The sequence below is a fragment of the Chelon labrosus genome, assembly GCF_963514085.1.
Source record: "Chelon labrosus genome assembly, chromosome: 22".
Taxonomy (NCBI): Eukaryota; Metazoa; Chordata; class Actinopteri; order Mugiliformes; family Mugilidae; genus Chelon; species Chelon labrosus.
In genome coordinates this window covers 8067252-8085268 of record NC_140355.1, presented here as the reverse complement: position 1 = coordinate 8085268, position 18017 = coordinate 8067252, and the positions used below count along the sequence as shown (strand labels likewise).

Genomic DNA, 18017 nt, shown 5'->3' with positions numbered 1-18017 from the left:
AGATAACAATTAATTAGTTATCATTACTTTATGAAGGGTTGGGAGGTTGGATTTATTTAAGGTGGCTACTAATTACCAGTAGATTATAGATTACAGAGTACACCCAACTACCTCCATTAATAAAGCAGGCAACATTAATAATTGGAGTGATTTCACTCTGGGCTGTTTTTACTGAAGCATACTGAATGCTTTTTTAGTTTAGCAGTTTCTACAGGGTTTCTGCAGAGTCTTAAAAAGTCTAAAGTCTAAAATGCGTTCAGTGCGTTGGTGGCACAGTTAGTTCCATGTGTTCTGTGTAGTTCTTTATGAAATATAACTATTAACAGTACATAGAAATAAAACTACAAATGAGACCTGGAAGTGGAATCCAGAGTTCAGCCCGGTTTGGATTGTGTTGCTTCACCGGGCGAACCTGAGGAATGTGTGGACCTTAGCAGGCCGGGGCCCATCTTAATTAAATTTTTTTGACCTTTTTATTACACTGACCTCTGAATGAAACCAACAGCACTGGCCATGCTGAATGTAAACTGGAATGTTAATCTTGAAAATTTTGGGATGCACCACCAGTTTCAGCCCCATGAATAGATGTCCATTAACGATCAATGTGTTTCAAAGCCATTGAATTCTTTGAAATACATTACAAAACTATGCATGGCCCATGGGATGGACAAAGTTGGGACATGTCTCAGTGCACGCTAAATCACGTCGAGAGGGTATAAGTCTCCAGAAAATGTATAGTTTATACTGTTTTAAGATTTGTGAATCAAGAATGATAGTATGACCCCCTCTGGCCCACGGCCTATGATGTTTCTGTTCCTCATCAGTGGAGTCCACTCCAGGGATGTCCTGAGTTGATAGCTGAATGACAATAAATTTTGTTATTTTGAAAGTAATTCTGGGTCTCTGATTTTCCTTATTTTTAGTACTTTGTGTAGGTCTTAAATTTAACCCAATAATAATGGTCTTGAAAAGGTCTTAAAAAGTCTTAAATTTAACTTTAACACCATTTTTATGTCAGGTGTTAAGTTAAGGTAACCTGACATGTAGTTATAAATAGACTAATGGATCTCAGTGACTAATCATATTTCATATCATGTGTTGTAGTCACAGTTCATAATGACTAATTGAAGCATTATCTTTGAATTACTACAATCAACTATTATACAACCTGTCAATCAAACACTGAAACATATGCCATCCTAAAATCTGTTTTACCCCTTGAAACATTTGCAGTCCATAAGATGATGCTGAGTCAAGACTTAATGCCGAAAGATTAAAAAAGATCCTGACATTATACATTTATGAAACACTGGTGATTGCTGGCTACTTGATAGCGGAACCTTTTTAATGTATTTCTAAATGAAATCCAATACGCCTCTCATTAACAGTTTGAAACCTAAAAACAAAACCAACTATGGCCCATGAAAAATGTTTTTTGACGAGTCAATAAAACTCCCCCTGATTCAGAACTGGGTCTTAAAAAAAGTAATGATGTGCCACGGTTTTTCTAATACCTGAGTGATATAGACTTCTGAGAATTTCTGTGGACCAGTGTCCTTGTGCAGATAGGACACGATTTATTATTCACGTGGTAATGTGTTTTCTGGATTCTCTCAGGAGAACTTGAGCCAGCAAAGGCCAATGCCACACAGTGAAAACTCTACAACATCTGTCTCGAGTCATCCCATCTCTTTCAGTCTTGGGCTGTTGTGCATCAAACAATAAAGGAAAAGAAACGTCATGAAAGTTCAGTTTCTTTTTAAAGTCTGGTAAAAACAAAGTTTGAGGTCAGGCCATTTTTCTGAGGGCTGAGTGGAGTGGAGAGCATATACATGGTCGGTATTTTGCAGGTTTATTTCAGTTTTTATAGTCTAAATAAATTTAAATTTGAAAACATTAAGGTCAGCAGCAAATAAATAAATAATGTGTTCAATATTTGTGCACTGTAAATGTATTTCTGTCAAGAAGAAGTCTTCGAAAAATAAATTAAACCCTCATAAAGGGGCAATATATTAAACACAATTGAATAGATACATAATGAAAATTTAGATTTAGTCTCATGACCAATGTGTCCTATGCTACGTACAGTGATGTACACATTTGGTACAACGTAGATGGATCTGTGTGACTTGAACTGACAGAGGTCATTGATGGAGATCCTGCAGCCTGTCTTGTCCAAGGACAGTCTATTCTCACTGAATCAATGTTTTCAATCTGCTCATTACCATTTAATCAGCAGAAGCATTATAATCAATAATTTTGCTTGCTGCCGTTTGGTGTTTACCTGCACGCACTGAGAGAGGCTCTCTCACACACTCTCACGCACGAATAGGCACATAATGTTTATTTAGCTTATTAAATCCTGTCTTTCCCTGGCCTTTGAAGTGACCTTGTCTAATCTCTAATCCTTATAGTTTGTCCCGTGTGTTCAGTTGGATTATTGCCATTTATTTTCCGTCACACACGCTGGTATTTATTGTCACCCACGTTAGAATATTCTCCAAGAATGAACTCATTATGGTTCATTGTAAATAATTTTATTTTAATATTCCCAATGATTTTGTTAAGTCTGGTAATTATGGACACCAAGATTCGATCTTAAAATAATATACGATTTCTGCTATATTCATAATTGTTTTGGTTCCAAACTACAAATACAATAATGTTATAAATTAAGGCTTCATAACTACACTGTACAGTTTCGAAGAGAAATACAATTTCATGTGAAATCTCAATAAAGATGTTAACTGAGAAAGACTGCAAGCACGTATCCTTTTACTAACAGCTTGTTTGTTTGTTAAAGGTAATGTGTGGCTGGGGCCACTTGGCACTTAACACCCAGGAGCCCATTACGCCTTAATCCTGTCATGGTGTTTAGTCATTAATCCTGTTGTTGACACAAAGGGAGGAAGTAGGCTAATTAAAGGAAGAAACAGATAATATCAAATATGATTATGACAAATAGCTGTTTAAAGGTCCCATATTGTACCACTTAACAGGTTAATGTTACTCCCAGCTCAACCTACTGCACGGGTTGTTCATTCTACCATACTGTATAAATATGGATGGCAAACAGCTCCTCAAAAGTGAAGCCAAATCAAGTAGAGCTCCACCTAGTGACTGACTGCAGTATAGGTCATACGCTCCACCCTGTCCATATTAGTGGATGGAACATTTACCAAATTATACTAAAGCACATGTCAAATATATATATATTTTTTTTTTTCTAAGGACAGTTTCAGTAATTTTAGGTAGTTAATATATTCAAGTGTCCACTTTTCTGAGAAGATTTGTTTTATTTGGTAGTTTGACGCTATAGAAATCGAATGTAACATCATGACCACTATAAGTTGCCATGACAAATGCTCCCTGAAGCAGACCCAATATCACAGCTTTGCGTGGCTCCACTCTCAGACCACACTGCTCAGAGTCTGGCTCCAAACTCGCAAGATGGCACCGTCTGTACCCCTGGGAAATACCGTCAGTTTGGCCTATGCAATGGGGACACGTTGTCCATGTTTATATACAGAGTATGTTATAGACCTGGTTTTAGTGTTTAGTGTCTATAGCTTCAAATGAAAATGAGATGCTGTGTCAGTGCCATGGAAGGAGAACCATTATGACAGGTAACGAAAACATAGTTTATGTGACATCTTGAGTACAGGGAGGATCCAAAATGCAGAGAGGCTTGTAGCATGTTTATTAAGAAAGGTTTATTTCAACTTCTTCTCAGTACAAAACAACAACTCAAAAAGCCGCTTTAGGTAGCAGAGCGCTGCAGGCGGTGACAACCGGAGGCTGGCAAGGTAACTGACGTGGCTAGAAAACGGAATCATCTGACAACAATGGTGTGGAAGGTGAAGCAGGCTTTTAAGGAGTGGTGATTGCAAGATGGAAGTCAGGTGTGCACTGAAGAAGTGGGTCAGCCACGCCTCCGAGCCACCGCCTGCACTGCTGGAGAGAAAAAAAGGAAAAACTAAACCAGGGGCGATTCTAGACCTAGAGCCTTGCTGGGGCACAGGCCCCCAACTCCCAACTCCCAATACATTAAAAAAAAATAATAATAATTAAATGTGTGCGCAATATGAAATAAATGGCTAGCCTACGGGTACAAGCTTCAAAATCATTATTGTCACTGTCATACTGTAGGCTATATTAAACCACTGGTAAAGATACAAGGATAGTGACAGGCTCGAGTCATGACTAAAGCAGGCACGGAGATGCGCTCATGAATGCCGTTTCCAGCGAGAGCAGCGCTAGACTTTTACTGGGGCACTGGAGACTTTTACTAAGGCACGTGCCCCAGTGAATAAGGTCTAGTAACGCCCCGGAACTAAACACGGCCACAAACTATATTAACATAAGACAAAAACTCAAACCATCATATATGACAAAAACTCAAACCACAACAGTTTACCTATAAATATTTGAACTAGACACACCAATACACCAAAGCAAACTTGTAAACCTCGATCTTATCAGATATTTCCACTGCAAGAGGACTAAATGCAGACTGATGAACTTGTGCTCATGAGAAGTGAAAATGGTAAACATTTGAACGTAGCATATGATACCCTAAATGGCTGTGAACTTGGATGGCTCATTTAGAAACACACTTTCATCAACTGATAAAGGAAATAAATAAGATCAGTCTTGTTTCATCATTTATGGGTCTCCAGACATACTGGGGATGCAATATTATCTATATCTATATATATATATATATATATATATATAAACAATACAAAAGTTGATTATGCACACTATGTTCCCTTTGAAGTTGAAGTCAACACCGTGTATCTTACTCAAAGGGTGTTATTTGTCATTAGACAGTAGCTATAATAACCACTGCAGATATGACATAGGCTGTTCAGATAGTATAATTGGAGATCAAGTGTGCTAGTACACCGCCAAGAAAACTATTGTACCAAAGCAAGAAACAAAACAAGAGACCTTGACATAACATTCAACTTTGAAGGAAGGAAGAGAAGGATGAAAACACTAATGAAAAATTAACAGCACCAGAATTAATGTACTGGCAGCTAGAACTGAAGTTTGATCGTTCATGTAATTTTTGACTTGCTGTCAACCCTAGAATAAAACAATAGAAAGGCACGTGGGGGGAAAAAGTATTATTAATGAATGATTGTTCACAATTAAAAAATATATTCAACCTTATATGGTACCATGTTGCCTTGAGGCAACAAACTTTTAAAAAATAAAAGTAAAAATAATAAAAATGTATACTCGCATTGTTATAGTGTCCAATTTTAAGCAGGAAAAACATCATTTTTTGTTTTGTTTTATCCTTTGTGATATCATAATGTGTGCCACAGAGTTAAAATGCAAAAATATAAATATAAATATAGTATTTTATAGGTCTGCGATATAAGCTGTGGTAGGTTTTTGAAGGTAATTCTATAAAGTTCTACAGCAATTAAGTTATTATCAGTATTATTAAAATCTATCATGGTTAATCCAAATAACAATTAGAATTCACTTTTGACATAAACGGCTACTTTTATTATTAACTAAAAGTGAACTAAAAACTAAAACTCAGTCTTCTTAAATCTTGCAAATACCAAATATCATTAAAAAAAACTAAAACACACTTAACTAACCCTAATCATTTCAAAACAACAAAATGAACTGATTAATCCCACTCTGGCAACTTAAACCAAACCAAACAGAATTGAGAACAAAAATGATTATTAAATACTAAATCTGAATACAGCTGATCTGCACTATGCAAAGTTTAATATATCCAATCCAATCCAATCCAATTTTATTTATATAGCACAATTTAAACAAACACAAGGTTTCCAAAGTGCTTCACAGTAAAATACAATAAAGGTAAAGTATGGTAAAACAAAAATAAAGCCAATGAGATAAAAGAGATAACAGATAACACACAGTAAAATCCTTAAAATAAAATAAATGAAGTCAACTTCCTACTAGGTGTTAAAAGCCAAGGAGAAGAGGTGGGTCTTTAGGTGGGATTTAAAAACAGACAGAGAGGGTAGGCCTGTCTGATGTGCTGAGGCAGATTGTTCCAAAGTTTTGGAGCTGCCACAGCGAAGGCACGATCCTCTCTGAGCTTCCGCTTTGTTTTAGGCTCTCTCTAATACTAATACTGTACATCAAACACTTCACAGTACAGCATTGGAAAGCAGTCTGTAAAAGATTGGCACCAAACAATGAACGCAAAAGAAGTGGCTGTACTGTCAGCATTGGTGTTGCTGTTTAGACAAAGTTGTGCACAGAAGGTGTTTAATTGCAGAAACTAATTACAGATGAGGAACAGCTGGATGAGGGAGGTGACTGGTTCCTTTAGAGGACTTAAAGTCTGGACTGACTCTGTGGTAGCTCTGCAGTCTTTTCAACTTGTAACATCAAACATGTGACGTTCATGACTAGGAAGCTGTCCTCAAAAGTCTGTAAAAGTGTAAATAGAAGTGAAAAACTGCAACAAATATATTTTAATTTGCAGCACATCCATACAGTGTGACAAATGATTCAAAATATGTTCAAACTACCCACTATCAAGAGTAGTTGGCATTATACATTTGGCAAAAAGTTTTCTTCGTAACTTAATATGTTTATGCTCCATTTACATTAGGTTACACTCTCATTAGCCTGTTAACTGAGGTTTGTAGATGAAAACCGTTGCCTAGCAGCAGTGTTCTCTACTTATGCCTGAGAATTGCATTTTGTGTACATGACCTCTATGTTGTAACTACAAGCATTATTAAGTTCAAGTAACATGTTTTCTATTAGAGTATGCCCTACAAATGCCTTGTCCAGAAGCCAGACCAACTTCCCCACCTAGTACAATGTTTTGTGGTGGAAAATTGGTTTGGAACTGCTACATGGGAAATGATTATCCTCCAGAAAAGAGCTTCTGGGACAATCAAGTCATTTGGGCTGTTTTTATGTGGCGATGGACAGGAGAATAAAAGCGACATCATTTGACGTCATTTGAGCACTGCTGAATTCAATTTCTTTAAAGCAAAATGGATGTCATTGGAAAAGCGAGCTGTTCAGAGCATGCTATCACGTCTGTTGTAAAAGTTATTGACAGGAAAGTAACTTTAAAGGACGAAGAGTTAACAGTGATTTGTTGGACTTGTGAATTTAAGTTTTTTTTTTCTCTGAATCAGTTGAAATACAGCACTTAAAGGAACAGTATGTAAGAAATGTATTTCAATTAATCATAAAATGGCCCTGATATGTCACTAAACATGAAGAAATCATGTTCATTTCAAATACTTATATCACTGACAACAGTGGTCCGGCCAGGATATTGTCATTTAAAAGTGAAAGTTGCAGCCCTCAACTGATGTTGATGTTGTCATGTTGTGTTTTGGCCTGAGGCGCCACCCTCAAGCTATCTACTAATCACGAAGTCAGTAGAGTTTCGTCTTCCGGGTTGCCAGCTCTGCTCTAGTTACCACAGCTGCAGCTACGAACGTGTCGGATAAAACATGTATAACGTTACTAAACCTAAAAGACCTCGTTATGAATCCGAAATACATCGTGACAAAGTCCGGAATGGCATGGAATTGACCCTCGACTTTTGGATGCTATATTCTACCATGTTTGTTGGTATAGGCTAAAAGCCCCGTGCTTCCGTAGCCTACATATAGACAGTGGATTTTCCATGGTCGCCCGTGCTAAATGCGTTCATAAAAAGCGCTATCGCACCACTAGCAGGGTATGAAAACAATCTATGTTCCGACTGAAATGTGGTATTACAGTACATCTTTATGAAATATTTGGCTAATCGCCATTAGTACATTTTTGCGATACATAATTACTTCGCAAAACATCTCTCATGAAGCATAAACTTTATTAACAGAAAAAAAAACTTACTGTGTAGGACTCGTCACTTGCCATTGGAAGCTCCTTGTAGCAGCCTACGTTCCTGCTGGATCCTGCAGCTTAGCTGGCAACCTCGAGTCAGGGGGGAGGCTGAGGGGATACACCGTTCTACAGTATTTTGAAAGTGATTGCAGTACCAGTTTTGGCCAGTTCTGGCCACAATCCTACATACTGTTCCTTTAATGAAATCCACATGGAGTGTTACCATATTCCTAGTCTGATAAGAATTGAGTCCGTCTATGCCCAACTACTGAATACCTGTTATGGTGACTTAACACTTTCCAGTTTCCCAAGCTGATCGGGATCACCGGAATGCTTCATTAAGCCACAGCAGAGAGGATTGTGGGATACTGAGGTCTACAGGATGCATTGCTCCTACCCTTCCCAAAGAGGCTACATTTTTTAAACAAGACAGATCTTGGCAGCCCATTGCATCGCTTTCCGTCTACAAATACAGGCTGTGAAACATCCAGTCGCTGAATTGGGAACACGGTGAGAAACAAATTGGATGACCTGGAGGCAGAGGAGATGGAGCACCTGTCGCCATGATACATTGTTCACGTGGTTGGCCTCATTTGGCAAGAAATCTCTAACCCTGCAGGATTATGCAGAACCTCTGCACACTGATGATTTTGAGCATTCCAAGAAGGAAAACGCAGAATCGTTAGGAAATCCATCAGATAGCTGTTGTTTTCCACCGCAACTATCGTACATGTGTTGCACTGTTATTCAGACTCAACTGTAGGTGACTTCAAAGTTAATCCTGCAGAGGACAAGAGACGCAGTAAGAGACACTGTATAATGACAACTGTGGTTCAGTTTTTGTGATGTGTTAAGCCATGCCATATTGTGCACTGCATTGCAATCTGCTTATGTGTTTTAGTCTGAGCTGACACTTTCCGTATGTGCATTTATTGCATATGCAAGCCCTGGCTGTGTCTGTGTCTGTGTGTGTGTGCGTTTGGCTTGGAAGAGCTGCTTTAAATGACTGACAAGTGACAAACCACAAACAATCCTGAGACGGGAAACAGAGTGCAGAGACAGTTTTGAGGGTTGAGGTAAAGACTGGAATGTAGAGAGGTCTATAGAGAGGCACGGAAGGATTTGGATTTGAGGGTCAGAGAGGGTAAAGAGAGCCAACAAAACACTGTAATCCATTGAGGATGATGAGAGTAATCTGGCAGGTGCACAGGAACAAGCAGATGTTTATGTTCTGTTGGAGTGTTTCACATCTCAAGTCTCACATCTCCTCTGCTCTGAAATCCAGATTCCTTACGGCCAACTGATGTTTATTCACCCCAAAGGCAGGAAGAAGAGATGAGGGAGGAGAGGGCAAAAGGCTAAGGGAAGGAGGAGTGAAAAGAGGAAGTAAAGAGGAATTGGATGCAGGCTGAAGAGGCGCGGAGGGAGGTTGTGGTGTGGAGGGAGCCGAGAAAGAAAAATGAAAAGGAGAGAGGAGACATGTAAGGCTGCAAGAAGACGACGAGAGGAGAAACAACAATGTAGTATTTTTTATTTGGAGGGGTGAGGGCAGGAGAAGGGACAAAGGTTGGGACAGCTGTTCCCAGAGGAAATAAAGGGAAATCTGTAGCTTCCATTAGACGATTGAAGCCTCCTTCTCTTTCTCTCTCTCTCTCTCTCTCGATCCCTCTGACACACATTCAGAAAATAATCACATGAACCAGACTGTAGATAATTACCTCATGGGAGAAAGGGAACCGGCGGTAGATTGACATGTGGTCTTGTGTGCCGAGCAGCAGAATGACAAAAGATTCAGATAGCAGAGCACCAGCGCACATGGATGCCCTTAGACAAGCCCAAGCCAGCTCACCCAGATATTTAAAAGTCTGTCACATACATAACAAAACTGGAGCACAGTAGCAAAGGCCCCGCACAGATGCAGCATGAAAAGACTTGAAACATATTGGAAGTGTCTTTTATGGGAAATGGATAGAGTCGATGGAAAATTGGAAGGGGGTGCAGGAAAGGATAATAAGTTAAAATGATTAGCTACACACAGACACACAAATAGACAAATGATTGTGGACAGGCAACTGGGCAACCTTTTATGTCAGCATGAATAGATGTATACACATGCCACACAAACACACACAGTCACATATGAAGACACACTGTTGAGCAATATTATTCCAGGTATTGACAATCATCAGGTCAGTCTGGAGCTCATCACAGTCTCATTATAAAGGCAATGAGAGCGTAAAACCCGAGCAGAGGTTTGGTAAATATTTTAATTATTTAGGGTCAGAGTGCCACTTACGGATTCATGAGGGACTGTGCATAAAATCCACATGCACTCACAAGTTATAGTTTGTGTGAATTTATTGGCAGCAGTGTAACTATTTAAGAACATATTTTATTTTATTTTTTTTTATCACTTTTTGTGTTTTCTTGGAAATGTTCATTCATTCATTTTCTGTACCCACTTGTCCTCGGGAGGGTCGGGGGAGGGGGGGGGGATGGAGCCTGTCCCAGCTGTCATTGGGCTAGAGGCGGGGCACAACCTGGACATGTCGCCAGTCTATCGCATGGCTAACACAGAGAGACAGACAACCATTCACACTCACACCTAACGGGCATGTCTTTGCACGGTGGGAGGAAGCCAGAGTACCTGGAGAGAACCATTACAGGCGCAGGGAAATTGCAAACTCCACTCAGAAAGGCCCCAGTCGGCCGATGGATTAGTTTCTACTTGAATAAGTAGGTTCTTCAGTTCTAAGACTGGTGTGGCACTTAGGCCTTTATTAGGAACATCTGAGGGTGGCACCTTCCTAAAACTCTCATGACTAGGGTCTGTAACAACCAGATATTCACTTTGGAATTTGTTTTGATCCATTATCCTCTATTGAATGGCACTCTAATATTGGCCAGTGACTCGAGACTCGAGGTGTGAACGGGGATGAAATTATTTGGGGACCGATGTTAAGACTATGAGGGTTTTTTCAGTTTTACATAGAAGACCCCTTTTATCTATGCTTCGTCGTAAAGATTTTGTGCTATCCTGCATCGCTAAGGCTCCAAAGGCCCATGTGGGGAATTTAAGTTTTGCAGCACTTTACTAAACCTTTGTGTTGTCACAAAGCTCACCAGGAAGCTCCACACAAGAAGAGAGAACCTTTTATTTTTAGACATTGGCAGTCTAGTTCTCACAAATTCATAAAACTAAAGGAAGTAAATGCTCTCACATTGTGTACATTGTCTCATATTTGACACATCTCATATTTGACAAATTGAAGGAGGCCTTTTTATTCTTATGAATGTGTTTAACTTTATTTAACTAAATGTATTTAATCCAGTGTTGACTGTTCATGTTAAATGAAAACAAGCTAAACATGTAAAACTGATCCCTAATACTGATTTGTACACTTGGTTTCTTCTTGGTAAAATATATGTATAAATTCTCGCACAACAGTGAAGTATTATAGTCATTTCATGTATACATACAAATAACTACGTAATATTAGACACACAGCAAGAGATGAGTGTAAGCTTGTAATCCAGACCATATTCGGGTTGAAACATGCCTTGAATAATCTTAGAAGTTGCCAACGAGGAACAAAAACGTATGTCACATAATTGCGAAAGAGAAAAGAGGTTAAGGGGTGCTCATGAGCACTGCCAATCTGCACATCATGGAATTCTGTACAAAGTCCACACCACTTCTGGCACATTTGCTCTGTCAGTATATGAAATTAAAGCAATTTGCATGGTGGGAGACGGCAAACAGTAGGGCTAAGAACAGGATGTTATGCTTCTGTGACAGTGTTTAAAACCAACCAGAGGCAGATAAGTGTATGTGTTGAGACTGAGAATGTGGTTAATTGCTTATTAGTGTGGGAAAAAAAGTCTGTGATTGCTATTGCTATGTTAGAAATTTGAGTTTTACAGAAGTAATGCATCTGATGTTTCTTAAAACATGTTTGGAATGTTCATATTTGTGTACTATGTGCTGAAAAGGTTAGAGGCATCTAAAATAATATACACAAAATTGTGTATTGGCTGTTAAAAGTTATTGTGCAGCTGTATAACAATAATTCATCTTCATTGATTTAAAAATTAATGGGAGAGGGTTTATACAAAAAGATAAGTACAAGAAGAGAGATTAAAGAGATCAATAAGATTGTGTTTTAAAGAGACAACTTCTGCTCTGTGCGTTTTTTTTTTTGGTGTGATAAGATTCTGATGGCGGCCCAGAGCCGAGACCGGTAGATTGTGGAGCGGGATGCAGATTTACACGCATGGAGGGTGTGACATCGGCAGGAGTTTCATTTTGCATCAGGAAAGAACACAACCATCTTTTCATACAGATAAGTCATCAAACACAAAATCGCACTGCCCGGGTAGATGGACAAATTCACACACATGCTGAACATGGACCAAGTCAGAATCATCTGAATGGAACAATTTATTGAAATAAAACATAGAAAAAAAGAACAATGAAATAAAACCAAAAAATGAAAATGGTGGAAGTGCAGCTGAAACCACAGGAGAATCTCTGGTGGGCACAGTTCACAAGAGCCGACGGAGGTGATGAAGCCAAAGCAGATTGAAATGCAAATGAAAATAAAACAAAGAAAATGTAGATGGAACCCGAACTCTGGCTGGAGCTTCATCTGCAGTGGTTACAGGTGCAGGTGGAGGTGATGGACTCACAGCAGCTGTTCAGGTCCAATATGGGTTTGGTGGACTGCAGGGATGGAAGGAGATCCATCAAAGTAGGGAACGGGAGGTGATGGAGCTGCAGCCACCAAAGAGTCCTGTTCCTCCGCTGCATCCAGGGTGGTATACAAGAACGCTGGTGGTTCAGCAGTGGTGCCAAGAAAAGCTGGAGGAAACAACGAACAGATCTCTCCTGCTGCAATATCAACGATGGCATTCAGCACATCTGCTGCAAAACAGTTGACACTCTTCTTCAAGACATCTTGGGGGTAGGCCTGTCTAACATTTTCCTGAATAGACCGGATCAAGTTCTCTCGTACAGCGCGGGAGAAGGTGACCTGCGGAAATATGGAGGACATAGCAGCGTAGACCCGGTCCTCTACTGCTTTTGTGACTCCAACTGCCATTGTACACAGCTTCTTGGAGGGCATGTCGACGAAAGTAGTCGGAGGATGGTCCCAGAAGCCCTGCAGGACTTTGGGGGCCACCTCCTTCACCACTTCCCATGGTTCAAGCAGTTTGGAGCTAGGGGCCTCAAATTGCTGCTCTGTCAGCATCCTGGCATATTCTTTGGCCTGACTGATGATCATGGGATGTCTGTGGGTTACAGTAATGCAGAGTTAGTTCACTTCAGGAAATTACACAAACATCACAACCAGAGAACTTAACTGAGAAGACATGAATGGCAGATGCAACTTACTGAAAGTTAGGAGGCTTGGGCTCTGAAAAAATGGAGGAGTCTTCTGGCTTCAAACTCCACATCTCTATTCTTCATGCTGTTGCACACCTCCCACATCTGAGACAAGAAGAAAAGAGGTGTTCAGCAGATTGAACATATTTATAAGAGAAAATTAAGTGATGTATGTCAACTGAATTCAAACTAGTGTGCAGTCTTTTCAAGAGTGTGTCCTTACCAGCTGGGCAAGAGGTTTGGCATTGGTCTTATGGAAGCCATCCATTTCGAATTCCCACATCCTTCAAACCCAAAGAAAACAAAAGTTTAATCTTCACAGTTACACACCTTATTAGCAGAGTAAAAGGTGTGGTGTGTTTCTCAGGTACTCACTGGATCCTCAGAGTCTTCTTGCTGTCCTCCATCAGCGGCTCTATCATGTCTTCAACAGACATATTAGCTGAGAGCTGTTTGTTCTGCTGAAGCCTCAAAAGTTCAGCAATAAGTGCAATCTAAATAAAACACAAGAGGTCAGATGGATTGATGCTTTATCTTGAAACCAGACTTGAAACTAGACTTGAAACTATAGAGGATCTTACATAACACTTGTAGGAGCCGGGATGCCAGCAGTTCTCAAGAAGGCCGCTCATATACGATGGTGTCAAAGAACACCTGTGGAATTAAGTGGAAATAAGGTCAAATTGTTGATTAGATCAGTTTTCTCCTCTTATTTTGTGTTAACTACATCTGAAAATGTTTTGAATCAAGCTAAAGACAACTGAACTGGTCCTTACCCTGATGGGACTGTAGATGCCTCTACTTCCTTCAGTGAACGCCATGGCTATGATGCCGCTATGTCCAAATAGCTGACTAAACTGTCAAAGTAATGATGAATGTCTTACAACGAGTCGGGTGAAACGTGTAAAAGCACTCAGGGATCCTTGATACGCAAGTAGTTCACCTGCTGATTTGAAAATGTGAGTAAATTCAACCTGAAGAAAACCTCTGTTTCAACTCAAAGGTTTATAACCAACTAGTTATAACTAATGATCATTTCTCTGTCAAATGAACTCACAGTTCCTCACTATTTCAACTCGCATTCCAAATTAAGATCAGTTTAACTATATTCATATAGTATGCTATTTTCAGTTGACAGCACTAATGTATTAATTTCTACAGTACTTAGATTTCTCATCTTGACGACTAATGGCAAGTTTTGTTCCGAGTTTACCTAAACTTCAGACAGATTGAATTAACATCTTGTTGATTCAGAAATTTGACATTTATTTTATGTAGGCCGTTTAGAGAGGAGGACATTAAAATTTGATCCACCAAAAACATCCACTTTTAAATGCATACCTGGTAGGGAAACAAGTTCTAAAATCCACCCATCCACTACACTTATGGTGCCAGTATTTTTGCTGACGTTGTAACACAGTGGTTTAATTAATTAATCCTCGTTTGCAGAGCCTTGTTTCAAAGGTATCGCCGTTTTCTAGTAATAGTTCTGTTCATTAAAAAATGGGAAAATGATGGTAGCCTCTATATTCCCCAGTATTCATATCATGTCACCCCTCCTCCTCCTCCACCTCCTCCTCCTCCTCCACCTCCACCTCCTCCTCCTCCTACATCCCCTACATTTCAACTCAAAACTTGAGTTAGATTAAATGAACATTGACCACACAGACAAAACTCACAAGAAGTCAAGACAATGGATTACTTTAAGTTTAGAAAACTAATTAAACTGAGTTCAATATCAAAAATATGTCATAACTATTGTTTTACATAGAAGACCCCTTTTATCTATGCTTCGTCGTAAAGATTTTGTGCTATCCTGCATCGCTAAGGCTCCAAAGGCCCATGTGGGGAATTTAAGTTTTGCAGCACTTTACTAAACCTTTGTGTTGTCACAAAGCTCACCAGGAAGCTCCACACAAGAAGAGAGAACCTTTTATTTTTAGACATTGGCAGTCTAGTTCTCACAAATTCATAAAACTAAAGGAAGTAAATGCTCTCACATTGTGTACATTGTCTCATATTTGACACATCTCATATTTGACAAATTGAAGGAGGCCTTTTTATTCTTATGAATGTGTTTAACTTTATTTAACTAAATGTATTTAATCCAGTGTTGACTGTTCATGTTAAATGAAAACAAGCTAAACATGTAAAACTGATCCCTAATACTGATTTGTACACTTGGTTTCTTCTTGGTAAAATATATGTATAAATTCTCGCACAACAGTGAAGTATTATAGTCATTTCATGTATACATACAAATAACTACGTAATATTAGACACACAGCAAGAGATGAGTGTAAGCTTGTAATCCAGACCATATTCGGGTTGAAACATGCCTTGAATAATCTTAGAAGTTGCCAACGAGGAACAAAAACGTATGTCACATAATTGCGAAAGAGAAAAGAGGTTAAGGGGTGCTCATGAGCACTGCCAATCTGCACATCATGGAATTCTGTACAAAGTCCACACCACTTCTGGCACATTTGCTCTGTCAGTATATGAAATTAAAGCAATTTGCATGGTGGGAGACGGCAAACAGTAGGGCTAAGAACAGGATGTTATGCTTCTGTGACAGTGTTTAAAACCAACCAGAGGCAGATAAGTGTATGTGTTGAGACTGAGAATGTGGTTAATTGCTTATTAGTGTGGGAAAAAAAGTCTGTGATTGCTATTGCTATGTTAGAAATTTGAGTTTTACAGAAGTAATGCATCTGATGTTTCTTAAAACATGTTTGGAATGTGATTCAATTCATATTTGTGTACTATGTGCTGAAAAGGTTAGAGGCATCTAAAATAATATACACAAAATTGTGTATTGGCTGTTAAAAGTTATTGTGCAGCTGTATAACAATAATTCATCTTCATTGATTTAAAAATTAATGGGAGAGGGTTTATACAAAAAGATAAGTACAAGAAGAGAGATTAAAGAGATCAATAAGATTGTGTTTTAAAGAGACAACTTCTGCTCTGTGCGTTTTTTTTTTTGGTGTGATAAGATTCTGATGGCGGCCCAGAGCCGAGACCGGTAGATTGTGGAGCGGGATGCAGATTTACACGCATGGAGGGTGTGACATCGGCAGGAGTTTCATTTTGCATCAGGAAAGAACACAACCATCTTTTCATACAGATAAGTCATCAAACACAAAATCGCACTGCCCGGGTAGATGGACAAATTCACACACATGCTGAACATGGACCAAGTCAGAATCATCTGAATGGAACAATTTATTGAAATAAAACATAGAAAAAAAGAACAATGAAATAAAACCAAAAAATGAAAATGGTGGAAGTGCAGCTGAAACCACAGGAGAATCTCTGGTGGGCACAGTTCACAAGAGCCGACGGAGGTGATGAAGCCAAAGCAGATTGAAATGCAAATGAAAATAAAACAAAGAAAATGTAGATGGAACCCGAACTCTGGCTGGAGCTTCATCTGCAGTGGTTACAGGTGCAGGTGGAGGTGATGGACTCACAGCAGCTGTTCAGGTCCAATATGGGTTTGGTGGACTGCAGGGATGGAAGGAGATCCATCAAAGTAGGGAACGGGAGGTGATGGAGCTGCAGCCACCAAAGAGTCCTGTTCCTCCGCTGCATCCAGGGTGGTATACAAGAACGCTGGTGGTTCAGCAGTGGTGCCAAGAAAAGCTGGAGGAAACAACGAACAGATCTCTCCTGCTGCAATATCAACGATGGCATTCAGCACATCTGCTGCAAAACAGTTGACACTCTTCTTCAAGACATCTTGGGGGTAGGCCTGTCTAACATTTTCCTGAATAGACCGGATCAAGTTCTCTCGTACAGCGCGGGAGAAGGTGACCTGCGGAAATATGGAGGACATAGCAGCGTAGACCCGGTCCTCTACTGCTTTTGTGACTCCAACTGCCATTGTACACAGCTTCTTGGAGGGCATGTCGACGAAAGTAGTCGGAGGATGGTCCCAGAAGCCCTGCAGGACTTTGGGGGCCACCTCCTTCACCACTTCCCATGGTTCAAGCAGTTTGGAGCTAGGGGCCTCAAATTGCTGCTCTGTCAGCATCCTGGCATATTCTTTGGCCTGACTGATGATCATGGGATGTCTGTGGGTTACAGTAATGCAGAGTTAGTTCACTTCAGGAAATTACACAAACATCACAACCAGAGAACTTAACTGAGAAGACATGAATGGCAGATGCAACTTACTGAAAGTTAGGAGGCTTGGGCTCTGAAAAAATGGAGGAGTCTTCTGGCTTCAAACTCCACATCTCTATTCTTCATGCTGTTGCACACCTCCCACATCTGAGACAAGAAGAAAAGAGGTGTTCAGCAGATTGAACATATTTATAAGAGAAAATTAAGTGATGTATGTCAACTGAATTCAAACTAGTGTGCAGTCTTTTCAAGAGTGTGTCCTTACCAGCTGGGCAAGAGGTTTGGCATTGGTCTTATGGAAGCCATCCATTTCGAATTCCCACATCCTTCAAACCCAAAGAAAACAAAAGTTTAATCTTCACAGTTACACACCTTATTAGCAGAGTAAAAGGTGTGGTGTGTTTCTCAGGTACTCACTGGATCCTCAGAGTCTTCTTGCTGTCCTCCATCAGCGGCTCTATCATGTCTTCAACAGACATATTAGCTGAGAGCTGTTTGTTCTGCTGAAGCCTCAAAAGTTCAGCAATAAGTGCAATCTAAATAAAACACAAGAGGTCAGATGGATTGATGCTTTATCTTGAAACCAGACTTGAAACTAGACTTGAAACTATAGAGGATCTTACATAACACTTGTAGG

The 18017-nt window shown here is 39.7% G+C and overlaps 2 protein-coding genes across 2 annotated transcripts; both read right to left on the bottom strand.

Moving 5' to 3' along the window:
• Window positions 1-12548: 12548 nt before the first annotated feature.
• On the bottom strand, window positions 12549-13487 carry LOC311507880 (uncharacterized protein; the record flags this gene model as incomplete). The annotated part of the gene is made up of 2 exons (XM_084572419.1): window positions 13259-13487; window positions 12549-13155 (listed from the first exon to the last, which is right to left on the bottom strand). The coding sequence occupies exons 1-2, from the start codon at window positions 13318-13320 to the stop codon at window positions 12549-12551; spliced, it is 669 nt and encodes a 222-aa protein (XP_084428545.1). The 5' UTR covers window positions 13321-13487.
• Window positions 13488-16721: 3234 nt separating this feature from the next.
• LOC311507879 (uncharacterized protein) lies at window positions 16722-17660 on the bottom strand (the record flags this gene model as incomplete). Its single annotated transcript, XM_084572418.1, has 2 exons — window positions 17432-17660; window positions 16722-17328 (listed from the first exon to the last, which is right to left on the bottom strand). Exons 1-2 carry the CDS (start codon window positions 17491-17493, stop codon window positions 16722-16724), a joined length of 669 nt encoding a protein of 222 aa, XP_084428544.1. The 5' UTR covers window positions 17494-17660.
• Between the last annotated feature and the right edge of the window lie 357 nt (window positions 17661-18017).